The sequence below is a fragment of the Poecile atricapillus genome, chromosome 1, assembly GCF_030490865.1.
Source record: "Poecile atricapillus isolate bPoeAtr1 chromosome 1, bPoeAtr1.hap1, whole genome shotgun sequence".
NCBI classification, from domain to species: Eukaryota; Metazoa; Chordata; class Aves; order Passeriformes; family Paridae; genus Poecile; species Poecile atricapillus.
The window spans coordinates 38,601,724-38,627,581 of record NC_081249.1 but is presented as its reverse complement, the minus strand read 5'-3'; the positions used below and the strand labels follow the sequence as shown (position 1 = coordinate 38,627,581).

The following is a 25,858-nucleotide window of genomic DNA, read 5'->3' as shown; positions in this document are numbered from 1 at the left end:
TAATATGAACAAGATCACTTGAACAGTTCAAAGGGCAAACTAACATTATTATCTCTTAATATCACTGATTTGCATTTAGGGACAGAAACAACTTAAAAGTATTGATCTTGCCAAAACAAACCAAAAGCTCAAATTTAACACAGTCATTGAGTTTCTAAGACACTGACACTTTGGTGTGAACATGCTAAAGGAGATACAGAATTAACCATATCTAAAGGGTAAGACCCTACCCATACCAACTTTATGTTTTGTTCTCTATTCATTTAGTTCTGATCATGGAAGAGAAGCCAGTAATGTGCAGAATGGAAAGAGTGAAAGATGCAGTTTTCATATGGTGTATGACGCAAGTGTATGTGAAATTCACTTAAATGCTCTGTAAGTATTTCAATGAAATCAAATTATTAAAAAAAAAAATACAGCAATGCTCTAACTCTTTCATTTTAGTTGTAAGGCTGAAATGAATCATTCCAAATTAAAAGCTTTGCCACTGATGTCCACACAACATATTTAGGAACTGGCCAGATGCCCAAAATAATTTTATGGTGGCTGAAAAGTTCAAACCTTTTGCCAAAGTTCAGGAGTCTCATTAGTGGATGATTTTAAATTAATATTGTTTGGTACATTACAGTGCACTTCTAAATATCAACATTTTTCACTGCAAATCTTCTTTAGGGACTGCATGCTTAGCAGGATATCGTGCTCCAACATCAAACACTTTGAGCACAAGAGTGCACGTGGATGAAAGACATTATAAACTGATACCAGCACCCAACCAACAGCTTTACAGATTTTTTTATTTTTCCAAGTTCTCAGATTTACCATCACCTTTGACTTGTCAAAAGGAGCTTTGAATGAAACCCAAGTAATTAGCGCTAAATGACATCAATTAAGAAACTAAAAATCAGAAAAGCAGGTTAAATGAGCTTCTTTTTTCCTTTCTGTTATTCTGAAATCCTATGGACCTGGCAGATTTCTGGACATGAATGATCTATATGAAAAGAAGATATGCATATGGGTAAGCTGTCACATCACACACTTGGATTTGGCATCAAATTGTAACAACATTTTTGTACCTGCATTTGATTTAAAATTCAGCACAAATCAGTTACTATTATTTACACATTCAATTTAATTTACAAAGAAAAATGTTGATTTTTTTTGAGCACCCGCACCATGAAATAAAAAGAAGGTAAAATCAACCTGGAAATCAGTATAAAAAAATTGGATAAATAGAATTTGGGTAAAACCAACACTTTTTACACTTAAAAAGAAGTATTTATGAAGAGTAGATCTTATTAGTATGTCTGCAGTGCTATATAAAAGACTGACAAAAGCCTGATCCATTGCCTAAAGTCACATGACACATGGTGAGTTCAAGCCATATTTGCCTCTTGGTTCTTCTAGGCCCTGTGTGGTGGCCCTGAGAAATGATTATACCAGCTATTTTTCTCCAGGTTTTCCAATTCTTCAAGACATCTGAAACAACATGTGAGCTTTTGTGTGCAACTCTCCTGCACAGAACTTCTGTGGCATGACATTTGGTTGTTCACTGCTTAACTGAGAGGCAGTTATGTGGCAGGTGGGAGAGCACTACAGAACTGTGTGTCTTAGACTCCAACCTGGTGGAGTCTTGTCTCTTCTTTCTTTGAAAGCAGTCTCTCAATTAAAATATTACTTGAACTATATCAAAGTATTGTCTGGAATAAAGTACCAGGAGCTAAAGGAGAGAGCCAGAAGTGAGGGAAGAGTTTTGCACTGTGCACAGACAAGTGTTCAATGTTTCAGCTTGTTCTCTTGTCCTCTTTTACTGCTCAGATGTACCAGTAGTGAATCTCACCCTTTGGGTTCACCTAAACAAAGGGGATGTTGCAAATGTAAAAAATTCTCCCATGTAGGTATGCTTAAACAGAACCTAAATTGATTTGTGTACATGTTCAGTACTGCCATGAGGAATTTTCAGTGAAATATACCAGAAGCTATAATCACAGTGGTGCTGGCATTCAGAGACAAGACTGCACTATTGATAATATAAGAGTAAAATAAACTGAAAAAGTTCCTGACAGATGGAGGAACCAGACTACACACATATCTCATAGGCACAAGATCTGTTTTTGTAATAAACAACTTCTCTTTGTAACAGGATTTATAAGCTGTGTGTAGTATGGTTTGGTGCTGTGACTTCTATCCCCTAATTGTTCATTTAGATAACTCTTTCTTAACTTTTGCATTAAATCTTCCAAATTTAACAGATATTGAGTAAGATTTCACAAATGTGGGATTTTTAATAACTTCCTTCCAATAATTGTAGCCCCTATCAGTTCTTCAGGATCAAATGCTGCTGACAAGATATGATTCCAGTTCAAATAGTGGAAAACTTATCTAGCAAAATTTGGCTAAGATATAGTCTGTTAATTTAAAAGAAGACAGGAATCCAAATTTTCATAGTTTCTCTGTGATCAAATGAGACAAGTAAGATGAATTTTTCAGAGCTATTACTTCATACTGACTACAGGCTGGCAAACATTGCTACATGGTTTACACTTTCGACTTACTTCTAAATATTTCCAAATATTTTTGCCTCTTCAGGGGCAAGTATTATACAGTTTAAAGAAAATGGGCGATCCAAGATTCTGTGCAGTCAGAGTTTGTAATCAGGCCCCAGGAATGTGCTTACCACACCAGATTCAACCTTCTTGCCTTTAGACTGAAGTAGCCACCTAAATTCATTTAGTTATGTCTTTTTATAGCCAAAAATGATGAAGAGACACTTGTTGAGGTCAATTCAGATCTTTGGTTGGCTATTTATTTCACACGTTTACTTTTTGTCCACGGACTAAATAGGGAACTTGAATCCAGTATGTTCTTTAAATCAGATGCCTGACTCCCAGTGTTAGCCAGAATGAATCCAAGCCACAGCATCTATGACGGCATTCATCTCAGCGAATGACAGTCCTCCAAATGGGAAGTGCATTGTACAATCATCTAGGCACTTACATTCAACTGGAAAAGGAATCTCCAGATATGGGCTCATCCCATAGTAACACATAAATGAGACAAGCAAGATGGCCTATCACCTGAGGGTAACTCCTTCACTGAATACAGGGTGTAAGGCCACACCTGTACCAGTAGTGGGGTATGGGCCTGTGAACTGGAATAAGATTGCCCATTGTGTTATACTGTTAGCAAGACTGACTGTATGGTTTTTGTCTTGGCCAGCTAGCACTCTCTCTGATCATGCCTGAGCACAGTTTGGCACTTATTCCAGCTGGGCATGTTCCCTGTAGGCAATATGGACACTTTTAAATGGTAGGTTGTTTTGGGAGAGGAAAATAACTTTGTTGTATATGCAAGCCAGGCTGTGCCAGCTGGCCAGCTTTAAGGACAGAGAGCACATCCTGGACAGTTTTCTCTCTTGATACGGATTGGCTAAATTATTATCTTTGAGAAGATGCTTTAGGGTCGGGAAGATAAAATAGTTTATAGATTCATAGAATCATTTAGGTTGGGAAAGCCCTCTAAGAGCATAGAGTCAAACCACTGTTTGGATAAGACATCTTGGATAAGACATCTTTCATAAGATAAACCACACCTTTATTTTAAGACAGTTCAGGGGTAGGCAAATATTTTGATGGATAGTTTAAAATAGCTAATGAAAGTGAAACATAAATTTCATGCTAACATGCTTAACTCTTATTTTAACAGCTATTTCACATACAAATGACATGAAAATACTATTTTCATATTCATTATTTTTCTCTTGTGATAAGTAGCAGATACATTTTTGTTTCCATACAAAGGTTTGTCAGTTTCAAAAAAATATCCATTATAATAGAAAATGCATTACATGCTCCATTTCACCAAGGGAATCTTCTTGAGACATCATGTAAACTAGGTAGCATTATTGGTTATGAACTATGTATGTGATGAACAACAAGCAACTAAAATATTTTCAAGTGAACAAAAGCACAAGATGCATGAATTTGGCTCTTGTACAAATGTAAACATTCAATATTGACTAGTTACAATGTGTTCATCTTCAAGATTAAGGGAAAAATTCATTAAAACCTGAAAGGGTGCTTCTCCGTGGGAAGCAAACAAATTACCATTGCAAGACAATTCAGAGATTCTTAATATTTGCTTTCCTATTCTAGTTTCTACACAAAGGAAGATTCCTGGAGGTAGCTTTGCAAATGGTCCTTACCTATATGTAGCTGAGACACACATATCTTCATCTGCCCTGCCAGGTTCATGGGAAAACAGAGCCAATCTGTGAAATTTTAATTGTGGACAGACTTTCAATGGTTCTCACCATAAGCAGCTCTCATTTATGCAAAAAAGAGCTGAAGACACTCGGCAAACCGGGTCATGATTGACTGAGGAAGTCGTCATCTTGACTTTCTATCAGGATACAGACAGTGAGAGGTATTTCAAATGCTGAAGAGCAGAGAGGTCATAGGGATAAATGACTTAGTCTGCAGAGAATGTGTACATCCCTGCCCACAGTTTAACAAAGGAAAATAACTTTTACCTAGGTCTTCTTAGTACCTAAGTATAGAAAACCTGAAATTTTTCCCATACATGCAAAACTTTTATTCCATGTGATTTGTATAGGCTGCTCCATGCCTTGTATGGGGTATTACATGAGATAGATTACCACTAAACTGGAAGGGACAGAAGGCATATCCAGCTTGACCCACTACTTAGTTTCATCTGCTTGGTAGGAAACACACTGTGCTGGTTTTGGCTGGGGTAGAGTTAATTTCCTTCAGAGCGCTTGACATGAGGCTGTGTTTTGCATTCTTGCTGCAAACAGTGCTGACAGCATAGGGTTGTTCTCCTTATCACTGTGCAGCACTTCAACAGAATCAAGGCCTCTTCTGCATCTCATCCCACTCTACCAGTGAGGAAGTTAGAGAGGCACAAGGGGCTGGGAGCTGACCCCAGCTGACCAAAGGGATATTCCAGAACATATGGAATCATGCCCAGTATATGAAGCTGGGGAAATAAGGATGGGGAGATGTTTGAAACGATGGTGTCTCTCTTCCCAAGTCACCGTTACATGTGATGGAAGATGGCTTTCCTAGGGATGGCTGTACACCTGCCTGCCCATGGCAAATAGTGAATGAATCCTTATTTTGCTTTGCTTGCACGTATGGGTTTTGCTTTACCTATTAAACTGTCTGTATCTCAATCCATGAGTTTTCTCACTTTTACCCTTCTGATTCTTAGAGTGAAAGAGCAACTGTATGGCTGGGGTTAAACTTCGCCACATACCTTTGCTACGTGAACCTAATTTCAATTTTCAAATACAGCCTATGTGATTCATATAAATTTTTAAGTGCAACCTGAGGTGGAAGCAGATTTGTGTAGGTGCTGAAAAATATTTGTCACAGATTATGATGTAGGTGCTTGTACAGCAGATGGCATTTTGCTTCTGTTGGCTGTGGCAATGCAAACCTGTGTTTCCTTCTTTTTAGGTGTACTACAGTGTGTTTGGACACTCTTGTAAATGGAAACTTTGTTGGCACAGGCCAATATTACAATATCTTATAACACACAAATGATCTCTAAAAAGACCAAACAGATGACCTACTGTAGCTAGGACAAGAATGTTTCATTTGAAACATGAAACACAATTCAGATAAGACACTAGATAAAATCCTAAAAATTCACTTACATAAGTACAAAATGTAATAATGAGTTCATTATTCTTGCTCTTATTCACAGGAGTAAGCAGACATCAACCACAGAGCACAGTACTTTTTTTGTACTTTTTTTCAAGTGTTTTTGTTATAAGCACCATTATCATGTGCATTTGGTTCCTTAAAGGTATTCGCCTAAATACCCATGTGGCTGTACACTTGTTCTGATCTCCATGTAACTGGATTTGTTTGGGATTGCCACATTGGAGACGGTCTGTGGAGGGGCTGCAGAAATTTTTTTCTGTTATGCAGTTGTAGAGAATATAAAAGAAGCCTCTTCACAAAGAAACCTAGTCACAAGACAGGAAGCAAAGAATAAGCCATTTGCTTAATGAGAGAGTCTCTCTAGATAGAACAAAGCAATTCTTCATTATGAAGACAACCACTGGAATAAGTTTCCTAGACAAGCCAAGGATATTTTATCACTGGGGATATCCAGGATGTGACCTGATAGGACACAGGGAAACCTTATCTAATTGCATGCTTTCAATACAGGTTGGACCAGGTGTTCTTCAGAAGTTCCTTCCAGCACAGACTTTTCTATGATTCTACGATTTGCTGATAGCTATGAACTGCAAGACAACAGAGAATTATGCTCTTCAGTTTCACTGTTGTGCATAGGCATACATCAACTCTCAATAACTTCTACTTTTATCCAAATCATTATTGGGCCCTATTAGACTCTCTTGGAAGATAACTAATACAACTTAGATTTGAGTATTTGCCATCCACATAGTAGAGTAATTTTTACAATCAAATATCCTTACTTAGAAAATATAACTGAAGTTGAAAAAAAATTCACGGATGTAGCTGAGGCCAAAATCCAGGACATTTCTTTAAACAGAAGAGACTTTGTCTTTGCACAAATTAGCTTCCTCTTGCCTTTTTGTGGATGGTTGGTTTGTTCATTTTGAACTAGAGGCAGAATACTTAATTTGACATAAGTGGTCTGTTTTAATTCATTACAGTTACAAAGTATATTCCAATACAGAAATTCAGATAGAAGATGTATTTTACTAAAGGACACACAGAGACAAAGCTATACAGGTGGTAAATGGGAGGTCACAAAGGCTGATCCAAACTACTTAAGAAACCTTCTTAGCTGAGATAGATGCAAACACAAATAACATGATGTTACTGGCTGACCCTTCTCCATGCAAGTTTGCTGATGAAATTTGAGCCAGGGCTAGATTCCTCAGTGCTGTTATTCCCTTTCACAAGAGATGGAGACGTTTTCTTTATGTCTTTGTGGTTATGGACTGTTTCTTTAAAGAGAAAGATATGTGTGAGAATTCTCCCTTCATTCCAAAATAGCGCTCCCACTCACTGGATATAATGCAGGAAAACCCTGCAGGCTTCCTCATCTTCTGTCACATTTTTAAAAGAGTGCCCGGTCCATTCTTGAGGAACTATAAAAGGAGAACTCCTCTGAATTCTAAGTGGAAAAGAAGTGACTGTCTTAGGTTCCAAAAAAAAAAAAAGGCAGTAAATCAGTTCTTCTAAGCTGCTAGCTCTTTTTAATGAAACAGGAATTAAATCCCATGCAAAGGCCAGGCCTCTACTTTTTTTTCAAGAATGCAGAAGTTAATTACAATGTGTACAAAAGTGCATAGATTCAAAGGCTCCTATGGGCCTAAAACAGTTCAGAAGAGGAAATGCAGACTTCTGTGGCACAGAAGGACGCAAAGGCAAACACAGCATGGATTTTAAATAATCCAACTGCTATCAAAATAACTAGCAATGCTACATAAGCTCTTCATTCCAAACTGCTGCAGGACTGTTCCTTAATTCAGAGGACAGAGCATCAAGAATCACCTATGTGCTCTGACAAGCACTTTCATTTTCCTTTGCTATCAACTAAATAAAACAAAAAATAAAGATTAAATGAGTTCCTGGTGACAGAAAAGCTAGGTAAGCATTTTATTCCCTGGTGCTATAAATGAAGCAGCAGAAACTTACATTTACGTTTTTGTTACTGCTATTCCCACATCCATAGCAAATAGAACTCCCATCCCTCTTCCTTGAAAAATGTGTGCTTTGAAAATGATCCTTGGTTAGAATATTCAAAGGTCTCTATTTTATAACATTTTATACCATAAAACCTTCCTCTTGAATTTTTTTGAGGTTTTTTGGCAGATTGCATATATCAGAAATTGACAGCTTCTGAATTAATACTTAGGTGTTTATTCCACCTTTACAAGTAGAACATATCACCCAGAATTTGTGATCCATTGATGCTGTATTTTAAAAAGGTGGCAGATGAGGTAAGAGTTTCAAACAACACTGGTGTCTTGGAGTTACAGCCATCAAGGGATTTTCAAAACTTTCTTAGTTATTAAAAAAGAAATAGTCTAGCATGAGTAGTTCCCAGATGACCTTATTTTCCAGTCTTGAAAGGTTGCCTTGTCTTCTAGAAATGGATTCAGTCTCTGTTAAACTTACTACTTTCGAAATAATGCCTATTTAAATGTTCTGCATATGTCCCAGAACAGGGGACCAATTTGAATTTTGTGAAAATTCTATCTTCCCTCTATGATAAAAAGAAGGATTTTATGCATTTTATGTAGTACATAAATTTCAGTGTGGAACCATTACTGTACTTACCATTGGTTAATGAAATGTGCTTGACACTTATCTTCCCTGCCACTTGTTAAAAATCCATTCACATGGAATCAGATATAATGAAAAGGTAATTTTTCATTTTTATTCTATTTTATAGTTATTTCCCATTTAGAATTACCTCAAGCACTGTTCTCAGAATAAAAATACTCTGGAGGCAAGTAACTCTAACTAGGCTTAAAAAAGCTCCTTGATCTTCACACACAAATTCACGTATATAAAATTTTATGCCAAATGTGTTTAAATTAGATATACCAATTATAACACCTTGTTCACACAATATGTTCATGAAAAATCCCTATGCTGAAACTCCCACTTTAATGCTGAAGCCTCAACACACAAAATTTAGAAGTGATGCAACTGCTGAAATTGTCATTGGAGTCTTCCTGGATCTTCTGAATGCCTGGAGGTGTTTGGTGAAAGGCACAGGGCTCTGGCAATGTATTCTCACCAAATGTGTTCAGCATCCCAAATCCTGTCTTTTCCAACTCCTCCTCTACCGACAGACAAAATGTCACTTTTGAGGTATCACTCAACATAGCTTCTGGAGCTATGTACTTGAAAAGCCAGTTACTAGTGTTTGACCTGTCATTGTTCATGGTATCAATTAAAAAGATTAGTGAACTATGAGCTCTGGTTCTACTTAATCAGGGGAGAAGGGAGCAGAGGGGAAGAAAAGGTCCTGCACACTCAAAAGTAAAACTGGGTCATAAAGTATGAGGACTGGTTTGCTCCTCACTGAATAGAGGAGCTGTTAATAGGTCTGTCAAAATGATATTTGCATTACCAGGATAGTGAGACTCATTGGTATTAACAGGAGTAACATCAGAACTGTCTTCTGAATGAATAAGGACTGCATCTGGATGGCCTGGACTTCCCCTATAAACACCTTGCTTTCAAATACTAAGCCACTTCACAAGAAAAGAGATCTGAGGAGAGCAAGTGAAGAAAAAGGGAAAGCAAAAAACTAAATCCATGAAAAACAGGACTACAGTAAAGCATCAGCAAGCTAGCTGCATGCAGGGAGATTGGACTTGCTAGTATCTTTTCTATTATGGACTAGGTATTTTGAATTCTTGTTAAAAATAAAGCAAGAAAACTTTAAAGAAAAGATGTTACAGAAATTCTATCCTAGTAATTTCACATGCTGACTGATTTACTTTGAAAAAAACAATAAAAGAGGGAGTTTCTAAGGAATACTAAACATGACTTTTTTCCAAGATGTGTTAGTTTAACTGCCAAATTTTCTTGCAAAAGCAGATCACTTAAAATAGAGTTACCCAGTGAAAAGAAACTTTGGTCTGATTCTGAAGCTAAATGTACAGGTGCACAAAGACAGAAAACACAGGAAGTAATAACAGGTACTGTAGGAAAGTCAGAGCACTGAGGAAGCATTTGACTGGAATGACTGAACATCACAGGCTAGAGGGCATCAAATGAAAAAATCAAGCGGAAGGCTCATTAGTTGAAAAAGTAATATCTTTTCACAAGGTGCATTGTTAAATTTATCTTTGCTGCTGCAGGCAGTAAATGCTAGAATATACACAGATTTGAAAATTGAATTAACAGACAGGCAAGAAAAAAGTCCATCAAGAACTAAAAGACAAAGATACACCATGTTGGACACTGGAAGCTCCTATATCTGTGGAAAGTAACTAACACTCAAGTATGAAATATCATCAGAGAAAAAAATACCACTTTGTGATTTCCCATTTCTTGTGCTAGTTCCTAAACATATTTTTCTGGCTACTGTCAGAAACTAGATATTGATCCAGGAAGAAATTTGCTTTTGTCCAGCAGACCTGTTTATTCCAAGCCTAGAGATTCTTCCTCAGTAAGCTTCATAATAATTGTATTGGTATTTGGCACTGTTTTTTTTTTTTTTACCAGAAACGTATGATGGAATTCTACCAATCACTGGCCACAAGGAGCTGCCAAGCAATTGTGAACGCCTTGGTTCTACTTTCAGGTGACACTGACAGTGATAGAGCATAGTGCCAATAACACTAAGGCTGCACACTCAATCCCAGGATGGGCTATTTGCTGAAAGAGTTGGACTCAATGATCCTTGTGAGTCCCTTCCAGCTCAGAATAGTCTGTGATTTAGTGATACAATCAGAGCTACTATAGAGGCATGAAGCTATAGCTTACTAGGATTCGAGAGGCTTTCCTCTGATGTCAGTGCTTGTCATGCTGAATACCAAGCAACGCCCTACTTAAGGAGAAGCAATTTTAGTGTAGAGGTCTGAAAGGATTTACATTTAAACACAGTACACCTATCAAAATAAAAGTCTTTAGTAGGACAATCCACTGTCAATACAAGCAAGATATGTAGTGACTGTACCATTTCATTACTGAGAATAGATAAATAATATTGTGGAATTATGACATTCTTATTGGGGGGAAAAAGTGCTAAACAGAAGGAAGCTCATTAGAGGCACTATTTGAGATGTTAAAGATTTAAGGATTTTGTTTTAAAGAAGAATAAAGGCATTCACATACATTTTCAAGATTTGGGAATACATTCAGCATTTCATAAAGCTGGCATGATTTGAAAAAGGATCTGTTTTTCTGCAAACTGTAAAAATCGGTCACTTTGAAAAACTCTGTATATTTGGCAAGCTTGTTGTATGTGGGTGCGTGTGTGCACACCTGCATTGACCTATGCATGTGTACCAAAGGTATCTGCAGGACCTGAAATGGAGAAAAACTCTAATGATTCTGAAATGGTTGGAACATATGTGTATGTCTGTGTAGTTTCAAAATCACAGGCTGCTTGTATTAGAGAGCAAAAATATATACTATGCTTTTATGGTAAACAGACCCAAAATATAGTTAGGATATGATAATCAGATGCATAGAATAGAAAAACAAGCATCTGCAAATACACTCAGGAGGTCGAAAATTTCTTATACTCTTTTAAAAGAACATGGACAACTGCAGAAAGAAGAGCTTGTCCTGTCACTTTGATTGGTGCCTTTTTGCCCTGAACATAATTGCTTATACTACTACCTAGAGGGTACCTCATCCTCTGAATTCACATTATTTTTAGTGCAGAATGGAATGTAGCACATTGCAAACTTTTGAACTACCCCAAGGCACTGACAGTATAACCAAAATATATCTGATTCAGAGATTTTTGGTATGCTTTAGACAATGAATATTAAGACTCTTTACTTTTTTGCCCTGGAAAGGGGTTTGGATCAGATGATCTTCCAACCCTAATGATCCTCTGTTCTCATTGTGAATGATCTTATGACTTTCTCCAGCCCCTGCTCATGCTTAGTCAAAATTGTCACATTATTGTGAGCTTAGGGAGAGCCATGGAAATTCCCACACATATGCATAAAAATATGCATTCTCAGTCACACCTTGAAGATAAAAAGGTATCGATTGAAACTCTTACCATCTCTTAAAAATTGCAGCTTTCAATAAGTTTTCCCAAGTATTTTTTTCCCCACTTATTTTCATTAATACTTAAATGCATTACAGGATTTCAAGTCAGTTTTTCAAGGCAAACACATTTGAAAGAAAAAGAAAATATGAGTGGGGCCAAATATAAATCACATTTTGGCTCTCGTGGAGAAAATCTTTTACAATTCCTGAACTCTTATACAAGCTGCAGCTTCAGCAAATGAGCCAGGAAAGTTTGATCTCCTAGAACTAAACCAGAAAATAATTTTCTTCTGGCATCAAGAAGGCTTTTTAGAGAAGCTTGATGCAGATCTGTTGATATCACAGTTCAAAGTTTAAAAATAACGGATACCATTAACAGTTTCAGTTCATAGAACCATTGCAAGCAGCTTGATTATATTTTTTCAACTCCTAAATCCACATTAAAAAAAAAGCTTTTATTTTTATACAGCTTCTGGCATCCATGATGCCAGAATTATACATTAAATTATTCTTCATACCAGACAAGCTTTCTTCTCCTACTAGAATCAAGGTTAGGTAGACCTTGGCCTCACTCATGGTACTGGAGAACATGGACTTCAGTTTTGCTGACAATCAGATTTTAACTCTTCTTGTTTCTATGACCAGCTCTGCTTTCTGTTAGCCCTCAACTCTGCAAGGCTCTCACAGGGATTTAATTATGAAGACTTCTTGACAAAAACTAATGGATGAATGCAGAAATATTTATTTTTAGAAGCTCACAGTTAAAAGTTAAAGAAAAACAAGCACTGCACTTAGTTCAAGTTGTTGCCTTTATTTGTTCTGCAGACAATAATGCAAAAAGGCAGCAGCAGGAGCATCTAGCAGAAGTTATAAAAATAGCATGTATTTCCACTAGAGAAGTGAGCTGTTTCAGTTGTTAGAACTGCTTTACATGAAGACGTTGTGAATATCTGAAGGGCAAGAGTGTATAGAAACCAAATTTCACAGCTTAGTATCTAGCAATAGTGAAAAAAGCAAACAAAAAATGAAAAGGCGTAAACATATAGATTGACTGCTTGACTAATCATCATTAATGTATACTCAAGAGGTCAGTAGTAAAACCTTGGCCTTCTCCTCCTGGTATCTGATTTCAACAGAACAACACCAAAAAACCCCAAACCTAAAAATGAGTTAAAATCTGCAACCATCCTGAGTGCTGAAAGCAGAAAGATGCTATGTGTGCAAGAGACAAAATAGCTAATGGAAGATTAGGTTGCAGACCTGACTTCTGTATTTCATTCAGGAAAACATTATTAAAACATTTTTGTCTCTTTGTCAGTATAATTTTCATGCTGAAAACCTCGTCTGTGTGAAAGACTTCTCTCACATCATGAATTTCAGCCCACTGTATGCCTGGGACATAGAAACAATTATAAAAGATTATTAGAAGGATGTTTTAGTCCAAAAAAGAGAGGAACGAATATTCCCAGAGCAAGAGCCAACTTGAAAAATGAGAGATACCCTTAAAAATGAGAGATTCAAGGAAACCAACACTCCATCTGTGGATTTATGGAAGCTCTCCTAATAAACAGATTGTTGTTTTGCAAATTTCCAGCAGTGGATGGATGCGTAAACTCCTTTGATAATGATCATGGAGAAGTGATCATTGGCACTAAGGAATGTATATTCTAATGTAAAGAAAAAACAGCACTAACTGTTTCTGGATGTGAAGGAGTAGTAGCTAAAAAAATGGGAGCCATAATGGTGATGATGAATGGAGAAAGGTGATAAGCATATTGGCAAGAATAATACTGGAACAACATAGTAATCACACAAAAAGGGAATTCCAGTGTCTTGATATTGATGCAGCAACACTTGTTAACATATCATTACTGAGAATATAAGATGGATATCCTCAACATCATTGTCACAGCAGTGAAACTTCATTCTCTGGGGAAGCAATTATTTGTATCTTTGTCTTTTAAGACCAAACATAACTACAAAGTCTTAGTGGGATACATTAAAATGTGCGATAGCAACATTTCTGACATATTCCCATAGCAAATGGTGAATGTCTGGTTTCACACAGACCACACTGCTTTTGCCACTCATACTTTTTGCTCCACAAGTGAGACAGGGCCTGTACTGCCTTCTGAACCAAACCAGGTGGAGGTCAGGAACCTCTACAAAGATCCTGTCAAATTTGTGGCATGTATCCTTAAAAAACTAACTGAGGTGCAAATTCCAGGCACTTGCTATTTTATGAACCAAAATTCACAAATGCAGGCCTTGTTTTCTGCTTTGAATGAGGAGAGATGATCAGCTCTGAATGTTGACTTTCATCCTTCTTTGTTGCCATTATCATCTAAGTCCCTAACCTAAATTAGGATCCCAGCCTAGACATTTCAGTAAGGTGCCTGCTGTTACACACTACGATTTTCGGCTTCATTAATGTGAAAGCACCCATATGATTAAATGTCAATGAAATACAGGTTCCTAATTCATTATTCTTGGATATTTATGTCGCTTAATGTTATCCACTGAAAGTCAGGCATTTTGCCTAATTAACTGTCTAGACTTCCCCTGTAACAGAAAAAAGAGACCCCCCTACTTGGAGGGGATGAATCATTCCCTGGAGGGTAACTATGACTACGGGCAAATGCAGATGACTAGCTTAGACTACATGCCTAACTTTTTGCATGGCTAACAAAGTGACATGAATCCTGTCACTTGACACCTTAGATTATTCCAGCCTATATCTAAATGAATGAGAATTTTTTTCCTTGAATACAAATGTTTAAAAACTTGAAGATAGTTGCTTCTAAACTCCTGAGAGCTGGCTTAAATATAAAAACATTAAAACTTTTGTTATGATGCTTACTGCATAAGAGTACAGTATTATCATGATTTATTTTTTTCAGTGCATGTCAGAAGATAATCTTACTTATTTTTAAAAATAATTGCATTTATGTGCATGAAGATTTTTGTTCTTGGGAGGTTTCTTTTGCATGGATTAAAAATGTGAATACAATTGCTCTGAGTTAGCAATGAAAAGCACAGACACCGGAATCAAAGTAATAATTGCAAAATCAACAAATGCTTGCACATGAATTTAAGATCAAAAGTACAAATTGTGCTTCTTCTCTTCAGCTTAGAGAAAAACAAACAAAGATGAATATAATAGGAATCACAGTAAGAAAATTTTATGTTTCTTCTGGGGGTGTAAGTTTGGATTTTTTGGCATACAAATACTGCTTTAGTTCACACAGATTCCAACTCTGTAAGCAAACAAGTATCTGTGAGTTTTCCAAAATCAAAAGGATACTGTGGTGATCAGTCAGGCAACAATAAAAAATATTTTATTCTACTTAATATAAATATTTGATTTGAAACTTCTATTCAAATGCACTTTAGAGAAAAATGTAGGACTCAGCGCTATCACTTTAGAGACTTGCTTTGTCTTGACTAAAATTAACCAAAAATCCACTTATGTATTCTTGCATAAAAGGGAAGCAGGGTCAAATGCATATTTAGTATACATGTGCCAGAATTATCTTTACCAATGTTCAGAATCAGATACTCCCCCTTTAGATAGCAGGCCGCCAAAAGTCTTATTATAAATCAGGGATTTTTTTAATTTGAGTACTGAAGAAGTAAAAGTAACTGTGTAGTGATAAAAAAAAAGTGTAAATTGCTATGTTTCCCTGACAACAAGAACAGAAAAAATAGAGTAGATTTTAAGATAAGAGGGATTAACATATAAATATTTATTAGTTTTATAAAATTATTTTCAAAGTAGTCTATCCTCTGCTTCATTAATTCTGGACAATAAGGTGGCAGTAGATCCCAGTCTGGACCTCCCTATTGCCTCCATCACTATCACCACCACCATGACCACCACCAAAACCCCCCAAGCATTATACAATGAGATTCCAGAATAGTTCTGCCATTTTTGATGACACTCAAATCCTAATTTACTTTATTCTACTGCAACTGTGCTTTCTTATGAGACAAACTGCCTAATGGATTCCTTTTATTTATTTTATGCTTTTGCTGTGAAAGCTCTGGAAAGACCACTAAAGTTTGCTTAACTGCCTCTTTTCTGAAAAGTTTGTAAGCATTTCAAAATGTGATCCTGAACCACTGGCATCAAACTGAAGTGTTCAGACATTAAACATTGTTGAAAACAAGAATCTATCTCAACGGACAAAGTCAACAAAGAATCCATCATTATCTCCTAGCTTCTTTATAAAAGCTTGTTTTCAATATAAAAGAGTTAAAAATGAGATTTAAGAGAAAAAATGAACATGGTAAAAATATGCTACTTTTTAAATATAATTCTAAAGGCATCTCATTTAAAAAAGAAAATGTATACTATAAGCAGAAATAGATACATACCATGATATATAGGTGTATATATACAACTCTGTGGTGCTTGCTGCTTTGATATGGATTTAGGGGAAAAAGAAATCTTACACATATTTTATTGTGTGGAGCAGAACTGGAGGGAAAGGAGCATGAACATCTGTCAAGTACCTTCACTGGTTAGAGTGTAAATTTAATCAAATTAGAAGAAAAATGTCCCTACTGCATATTGTTGTTTACTCCTCCAAGAATTTCTGTTGCCAGGTAGTAAGGCCCAGGGAAAATATTTTTAGTAATGGATGCCATCTGTACTGATGTTGTGAGTGTGCACTAGAGAGCACAGACGGCACATGTGTGATATGACAGAAATCTGATCTTCTTTAAGGGATTTTCTCTTGAAGCAGAGAACTACACTTATGTGAGATTTCAGCAATTGAAAAGTGGACATATGTTCCTGATTGACTCAAGGGGCCTAAGACCTAAACCAGACTTTTTTTTGATTCCTCATCATACTGGGAATTTGTGTGTAAACCTAGGGAAGTCACTTCAGCTTTGATTCTCCATTAGTAAAATAGGGACACAATAATCTTATCTGACACAAACTCCAAGATAAACCCTCTAAAGTTAGTGAGGTAAGCTGGGTTTGTTTTAACAAGCATAAGGTAAACAAAGAAAAAGTTATATTTTAATAGCTAAAATTATATATAGATATAAAAAATATGTATCTTACTATGGAATTCCAGGAAATAGGATTACAGAGGTAAGATTACAAGGTTAAGGAAGTCAGACCATGTCTCATGCTCAGAGATGCTTGAGGTGCCTGCTCTTTTCCTTGCGGAACTATAAAACAGTAAAGTGATCACACACAAGGTTTTAGCCACCAATGGGTTCATCCCTATGCTATTTGCAAATTTTTTCTGAAATCCAATTCAGATTATGAAACACCAGAGGTGTAAGAATGAATGCACTGTGTTAGATGCAAGGTCCATCTACCCAGTACCCTTTTTCTGACAAGGACCAGCCAAAGGGTTCTGAGATATAAGCACAGATCAAAGACAGAGTAGTCTCATTTTCCATCTGCTTTCTCAGGAAATCTGGGATATGCACTTGAGAAGCAGTGCCACACAGGTTTCATTGCTGTAAGCCACAGTGCATGCTGCAGATGAAGGGCAGTTCATACAGTGAGGATGGCTTGAGGCTAATCTCATAGCTGGCTTCAAATTTTCTTGTAGCTTCCCTATTAAAAAAATGTATGTCTCTCAAAATTGCCCTCTGAAAGTATCTGCTACTATTCAGTGACTAGAGAAGGAAATCCATATGAATATTTCAAACTGTATATACAACATTATAATATATTGGTGAAGTGAGATGAATTCTACCCAGGTGTTTAAATCTTCATAAAATTTTTAAGGAACTTCACTGGCTGCAAAAGCTGTTAAAGGAGCAGGTACTAAAACAGTAGAGTAAGCCCAAATGGAGAAGTCAACTTGGCAAACATGAGTTTCTCCATATAGACTGAAGCTATGGGAATTCTAAAAGTTTATAAAATTCTGATAAGAAACAAAAAAACCCATAAAAACTAAAGCCATATTAAGGAGAGGACATAAAACTAGACAAGAATAATACATATACAGGCTTTTATATCACAAAATTTTAAACCCCTCAAGGTTGCATTAGAATTTCTGTTACTAAAAGCTCCACCGTGTTAACACAAAACACATCTCAGAAACTTGTTAGAAGTAACAGGCAGTAGAATCCTAGAGAATCAGACTATGCAAAACAGGCAATGTATTATCCAGATGGAGAGTACCTGGCACCTGGTTACAGAATGTTATGTTACAGAAATTCTTCAATCAATGCAGTGAATAAGGTAAATGCATATAAAAACAACACAGGATCCATGTGCATTGAAACTGTCTCAAACTGGCAGAAATATTCTGCACATGTGTAAATGTGGATTATAAAATAATTTCAAAATGTAAAATAGTATTCAAAGCCAAAAGACAAGCAGCAATAACACTGGGAAGCCTTTGTTTACCCTCATGTATGTTTAGAAGAAAAAGAAGAAGAAAGATATTAACTTTTTACTCATAAGTGACTCCTTGCTGACTTACATAGCCAGAGAACACCTAAGTGAAGAAACATCTCATGGTACTGAGTACTGAGCAAAATCTATTTGATATCAAAAATATCAAAAAATATTTTATCAAAATAAATATCAAAATATCAAAAATAGCTTTTCTGTAACAGTGATAAAACTGGTCTCAAATTCAGATTTAACTTCACAAGTAGTAAGTCAAATCTATCTATTATACTGAATTTAAATGAAAAAATTAAATACTTAAAATCATAAAGCTTTTGAAAAGAAATTTAAAGGAATGAACAAATGACAGAAACTGGGAAGGGAGAGTGTATGGAGTAGCTTTAAATATCCTGTGTTATTAGTAGAATACATCTACCACCTACAGAAAAACTCCAAGAAGGTCAACAAGACCAGCAATGTCAAATGGAGTGCAAAGAAGACTTTACTTCATTCAAAGTAAATGGATACATTTCAGAAAAGAAAGTCATATGCTAAGCAAAGAATAGAGGAAAAAACCCTCAACATAAATTTTAGCACTTTTTGGTATAAAAATAATGGCAGATCATGAAAAACTTTGAGGGGTTAGTTTCTAGAGAAATAAACTCTAATAAGAAAGCTCTTAAGGACATAAGGAAAGCAGGAAGTCTAAAAGAGCAACAGACTATTAATTAAGTGTGTTCTGAAAAATAAAACCAAAGCAAGAAATTAAAATAAACAGTTTTGGCCACAGACAGATTTAAAGAAGATCCTAAGCTGTGCCAAAGACTGATCTACAAAAATGTCAGGAGAAAAGCTTTTGGAAGATAACTGACACAAGGTCAATTTGTGACTCCCAAATGCCCGATAGCACTCTCTCAAGACTTCTAAAGGATCTCAGATATAGTAAGGCTGACATACAGCAGTGATAGATAATTTGTCACCTAAATAAACTTTGGAGTGAGAGAAAAGGAAAGTGGCAAATGTGACTAACTTTAAAAGAGGGATCCAGGGTAGAGCATGAGAAGTGAGAATCTAAACAGTCTGACTTTGTATCTATGCAAATTGATAGAAATATGTAACAATGGAAAAAGTAAGTATGTGGAAAATATAATGGGAATAGTTAAAACAGCTGCTGCAAGACAAAGTCATGCTTCAAAATCTGTTAAGGGTGATGAATTCCTAAAAAGAAAGTCATCACTTTATCACAAAAGGCAAAAGACATCAAAGAAATTCTCTCAGTTTCTTTTTAACTTTGGGACAATAGTTTAGGGAGAGTGTGGAGAAGACAGGCATGAATGAGAAGGAAGTCAGGATTGTAGTTGATAGATTTCTTTTGCCTGAGTTTGATATCATCTGCATAACTGATTTACTGAATGCCAGAGAAAAGGGCTTCATGGGAAGATGAGCAGGATCAAGGTCATACCTGGAGACTCAGAAGTGTATTAGGGTCAGTCTGGATTGCTGCAGAGGGTCAAGTTTTCTCCACAGATAGGTGGTGACTATAAGCTATAGTAAAAACACTTTCAACTTGAGTTATGATGGCAGACAGACAAGAGGATGAGATGTGGCAGAGGTTGGGAGATGCATTGCAAATAAACAGAGCTGTAAGGATACAGAGAATGATTCTTAAACCAGCTGAATTGTGTCTTGGAAAAGCAGATTCTGTTCTTACGTGTACCTGTGTTGCTAAGTAAATCTCTTAAATTAATCTTTCACAAGTTTTATGTTTGTTCTACATACTTATGAGGGGTACCATAAAAAAGACAGAAAGGAGATTAATAGATTTGTCTTTGTAGCAAAGCCTGAATACTGTGCAATAAATAATGCACAGGATCACACACTGTACAATAAATGGACTAGTAGCTTATTAAAAGGAACACTACCTACTCTTTGCACGGAGGCCACAGTTTTGAAATTTATATTATGTAATGGGGTAATTATTACTGAAGCAATATGAATACCAAGTGTTTACATATCATTTTACATTCTAGAGTACATTGCAAATATAAAGTAATTAATCCTCTCCCAATAATTTTCAAGTTAAGTAATAAAATTTTTCTTATGAAGTTCCAGAAAAGAAATTAAGCCACAATTAAGAAGAATACAGTTTAAAAGGGATTATTAGGTAGGTATGATTTCTGGCACAAATATATTCTCCTTCCTTCCTTGAAAATCATTCAGTATTTCATCAACAATGCCCTGGGACTTGAGCTTTAAAATCTGTAAAGACAGGGAAAAAAATACATCCCCAAGGATTGAGAGCATTACAATTTCATAATTTTCAACCAACCAATGTCTTTTAAGTTTGAATTATTTGCCTCCTCTCTTGCAACACCATTAATCTTTTAATTACAAATGTAAATTTTTTTTCTGTGCAGTAATACAAATTTTTTATAGAAATGGTCTTGATCAAAACATAACAATTACCTTATAATCCTGCTTCTTCTTGAGTCTATTTTTTAATTGAAAATTCAAAATATCATTCAATTAAAAAACTCTTTTTGCTTTATCTTCTGAGATAAGACAATCAATATTTCTGCAGAGTAGAGTACAGTCACCATCAGCACTGAACCTGTTGTACCATCATATTTATCAGGAAATCTTTTCTGTTCTAGGCACTTAAGCAGTTGTACATTCATTCCACTAATCTCGTATCACTGAGATCCAGGAACTGACCCCTTGCCTCCTTTCACCTGAAGCATTTTTAAAATATGCAACACCTTGTACAACATTCATTTGTTTGCATAAAATACCAGTAGGGAATGCATTCAATAGAACTGAGTAATAATCTAAGAGGAGACACAGTTCAAGAAACCATTTCAGAAACATAAGTACAAATGAACCAGCGTCAGCCACCTTGGCCATTTTTATATATCAGGATGGTGTATGATATGCATCATAATGCATGTAGAATCCATACACCATGATGCCAGTCAACCCAGCTGGTATGTCCAACGGCACAGTGCTGTGCTCTGGTTAAATGCCCTCTTGGGTCACGGAGACAGTCTGTCAGTGGCACAGTAGCTAGAACGTCTGGTGGCTGGGGCAGCAATTTTGTTCTGGCCCAGCACTACTCTCATGTAGTTATGCTGCTGCAGTCTCAAAGCTATGAAGTTGAGAGATTTTTAAAAAAAATATGGTTATGTTTTTCATTTAAATGTTCTCTATTGCTATCACAGAGACAGAATTCCTACCAGGCTAATAAAATTTCAGACTGAAATGTGGCAAGCATTGCTAGTGGTGGCCTCTCATTATTGCTTTTTGCTCACCACTTCCAAAGCAGGTGGCTAAAGCACAAAGCCATGCTGTTGCCATTTAATAAGCAAAAATGGGGACTTTTAAAGTGGTTTATGAATCAAAGATGTGACGTTTCACACAAAACCCACTGGATTTCCCGTCTCAAGCTCTTCACTTTGGAAAATTTATTTGTGCTCATAACTCATGCAGACACTATGAAAAATTTTCTGGAAGACTATCAGTATGATATGACATTGCTTACCACATCTGAGCCATTTTCATTTCAGATCATATTACCTCTTGAGACTGATACAGCGAAAAATTAATGTCTTCTATTTGGCCTACTCAGTTTGCATACTCAAGACTGTCCCACCATCCCAGAATCATCTGTAAGATCTCTCACTCATGTAAACTGATCAACTGAATTCCAGTACTTGTGTTTCATTGTTGCAGAAAATACTTGTCCTTTTAACTTATTTCAAGTTTGCAATACATATGGATATTTAATACTGCAACAGCAAAAGCAGCATTGATTTCTGCATTGAATTCTATAAATAAAAACTAAAAGTATATAATATAGTCATGTAGAACTACAGTGTAAAATAGCTCAATTGTCTGAGTGAACTGAACGAACATAATTCTATGGCAATTGCTGAGGCACATGAAAGGTGAACAAAAGCAGCAAATGATGGCTATAAGCCAAATATTACAGAAGTTGCCATGTGTTAGTTCATGCTATTTCATGCATGAAATAGTGAAATGTTGACGACTTTGCTTTTCTCTGTACAGATTAAAGCCCATTTAAAAGCTATGGATACCTTCCTCTCTGGTGGTTTGTGCACAAGGTCAGAACAGTCAATATGAATTCTCTATTTACACCTGTTTTATGTGATTGACATTCGGGCTTTCAGGCAAGAGAGAATGATTTCTTGGTCCCAATATGAGGAGAATAAATCAAGAGAGTTAACTCTTCCAAGCATCTTTAGCCCTCCTCTAACACATTAACCAGAGTGTGCTCTACTGCTTCCGAACTGTGGACCCTCTCCCATTACCTTCCCCTGCAGTGGAGCTGTGCTGTGCTCATAAAGCATGGGCAGAGATATCTTTCTCTAGCTTATAAGCAAAAAGATGGCCTAGTTGTGATTTTTTTTTTTTTTTAATTACAAGAGTATCTAAACTGAATTTGATTAACCAAATTTATACATCTCTTTTACAATATCTTAATTTTTCCTTAAGGTTTTGTGATAGTAAACTATCCAACAAAATACTGCTAGTCACCTCTACATGTATTGTTTTGCTCATTGTGATGAAGATATTGCCCATCTTCTGCCACACAAAATACCAGTAAAGTAAAACGCCTTACTGAAACTACTTCCAAGCACAATAAAAACATATTCTTACTTGTTTAAGTTTCTTTAGATCTTCATCAAGTTCCAAGTTGTCCAAAATAACAGCAACAAACAGGCTGAGTAGAATCTACAAAACAAGTAAGTAATTTGTTAAAGTGTATCTTAAGAAAGTGTACTTCCTTAAGAAGTATTATTAAATTACATGGAAAAATGACAGCCCAAATGATCTAAATGGGATTCTTGCCTTTGACATCTGTTGAACTAATATCACCTGCTACTATATATCTGCTAGCCATTTCGCAAGTAGTAAATTATTTTTTATCTAACCATACAATTATTATGAGTTTAAAAATGCTGAATTCTAGGTCTTATGACCAATGCATTATATATGTTTAACAATAAACTCATTAAAATGTACTTCACATGAAGAGAAAATTAAATTAATCAGAAATAATAACAAAAAACCCAACAACAACAATAATAATAAAAGAAATGCAAAGCAAAATCCTAAAACATCTTGTAAAGCTTAGGTGGCTTTCAATTAATGTGTGACTTTTTAGTCATTTGACAGTCATTTACTTTATGGACTTCCTTTATGCTCAGGGTGCCTCTGTGAAAAGTAGCTAAATCCACTTTGGAAGAAAAGTTAGCTGTTTCATTATTTGCATGCATGACATGTATACAAAACTCATGTCACAGAAGAGGAAAAGCAAGTGCCTCCATTTACTCTACATTAAATATTGTTTAGGTAATTTTCTAGAAGGAAGAATTCCAGGGAGAAAAAAAAGTGTGTATCAGTATCAGATTATTATATTTCCCTTGTGTACAGATGCTGACCAGAGGCCAAAGGAGTTGAAAATGTGACTGATATAGCTGAGAAGCAAACAGAATTAGGAGTATCGTAGGTGAGGGAGGATACCACTGCTCAGCATATATTATCAGACAACTTCTATTTAAGGCAGTCAATAAGTACACATACATAACTCAACAGCTGTCAGCAACTGCCGAGGTTCTAGTCTCTGAAGTTTGATGCAAACATCCTCAAACACAATTGAGCTTCTACAGGCAAGCAATTTCTGATATAGAAGAGAGGTACCAGAAGATACAAAAACTCTTTTTTTAGAGAGTTACAGGCCTAGAATTTTTCTGCTGTCTTGGACCACTGAGTGACAACCATATCCTTCCACTTGTAAATGAAGACTACTTGTAAATGAAGTGTTTGCCTGTCACACTGGAAATTTATTCCCCACCTTTACAGAAGATGAAATTTATGTGGTTTAATATAACAGACAAGTAGTTTGGAAATCAAAATACATCTAAATTGAGTGGACCTTATTCCAAGGCAGGATTTTCTTTTGCTCCATGAACTATAAAAGTAAAGAAGACATATGAAGGACTCTGGCCCATACATTTAAAAAATGTCTGTACTCAGAAGAAAACAACATTCTTTCAACAAGAAGCTGGCTTTTGCAACATGCAGAATTTCTTGCAGCTATTCAAAATGACATATGTGCCACATAAACAACACATCATATAATTTTCAATGATCCAACTACTACAAACAGTGGAAGTTGAGATTGCATTCAGAACAGCAATGCAAGACAGAATTCCAATAAAATACACAATACTTAGCACAGCGTAGAGGCCCGGAGAAGTTGACAGGATAGCCTGTGGTGGTGCACCCCCTCTCCCACACAGGCCACACTGTGAGCTGAGAAATGCTCATTAGACCTCACTCAGCCTGGATGAACTGCACTTGGACTAAGCCCCTGTCATGGGGTTACTTTACCTTTAAGGAAAGTTGGAGTTGCTGGGGACTGCCTGGAGTCTTTCTCATGACCAATTATCGGTCATTGCTGAGAATTGACAGCAGTTTTAGCCATTGAAAAGTGGGATCAACTTGTGAACCCCACCTTAAAGTAAAAAAACCCCAGAACTCTGTTGCTCTTTTTGTTGCTTGGCTGTGAAAGGTAGCAGACCTCCGGCTGGCCTCCGGTTCCCTGCCCAGGCCACGCGCCGGGGGGGGGGGGGCCGGGCTGGGCCTGCCGTTCTCCCGGCCGGGAGATGGGGTCTGCGGGAGCTTGCCCCGGGCCAGGTCGGGCTGGGCCGGGCCCGGCCCAATCTCTGGCTCGGCTGCAGGTTTTGCTGTAACTACATTCACTAGGAAACTGCTGAATGAAGAAAGAGAGGGGGTCTGGGCCTGCTGCAAGCAGAGATGGTGACCACGCTCTCCAGAGCACCTATGAGGAACTTTTCATCGCAGACAGCTCCAGCTCCTGTTCAGCAGAGATCACCGAACCATCTACAAAAGCTTGGGCAAGATTTTAACTCTTTCTTATCCAGATGAGACTTGCAGATTAATCTTTTTATCCAGAGAGAGAAAAGGAGAGTGATCAACATGAAAAGAGACTTTATAAACTACCAGTGACAAGAAAGAAAAGAAGCTTCAAGAAAGGTAGAGAATTAAGAAGATGCTTTAATTAAGCTGAAATATCTTTCTGTTAAAACTATGGGGATGGACAATGAAGTCCTGAAAAGAACTCCTTTAATTCATGATAGAGTATGGGGAGGAATAGAGTGTTCAAAGTGTAAATTTGAGTAAAAAGTAGAGTAATTATGGTATAGTGAAGTGCTGGGAGATTTGAAGCCTTGAGAGGCAATGAGAAAACTGTTTTCTAGTGAAGCTCACAGAAACAGATGAAAAATACTTCTTGCCTTTGAATAACTTATCCTTAAAAATGCTATCCCCATACTAATGACCCATAACACATTTCAGAGTGATGTGGAATGGGAGGGGTGGGCTTTGATAACAGCAGCTCTGGGCAGCTGATATCAAAGAAACGGAAAACTATAACAAAAATAGTTTTCTTGTGAGAAACTCCATAAATTAACAGAAAGGAACTTCTGTTTCTCTACAGAAACTAAGGAAAAGACTATAGAAGGAATTGAGACTGTTTAAACCATCAAAATTCTAAAGTTTTTGTCTCTGTTGTCATGTGAACAAAAGAATGGTAGGCAGTAAGAGATGAAAAGGTTTTTCTGGAAGTTTATTCTAGTGTTCTTATTATTGTAGTTTGTCAATAAACTTCCTTTATTCCTTTTAAATTTTATGCCTGGTTTGCTCTGGTTTTAATCCATATCTCACAGCA

At 36.5% G+C, this 25,858-nt stretch overlaps 1 protein-coding gene across 1 annotated transcript in view; it reads right to left on the bottom strand.

The window, feature by feature from the left end:
- The window catches only part of NALCN (sodium leak channel, non-selective), a 233,685-nt gene that overhangs the window by 64,804 nt on the left and 143,023 nt on the right, over window positions 1-25,858 (bottom strand). Inside the window, exon 15 of the mRNA XM_058846993.1 lies at window positions 22,762-22,836. Within this exon, the coding sequence (XP_058702976.1) occupies window positions 22,762-22,836 (75 nt within the window). The remainder of the gene's footprint in view (window positions 1-22,761; window positions 22,837-25,858) is intronic.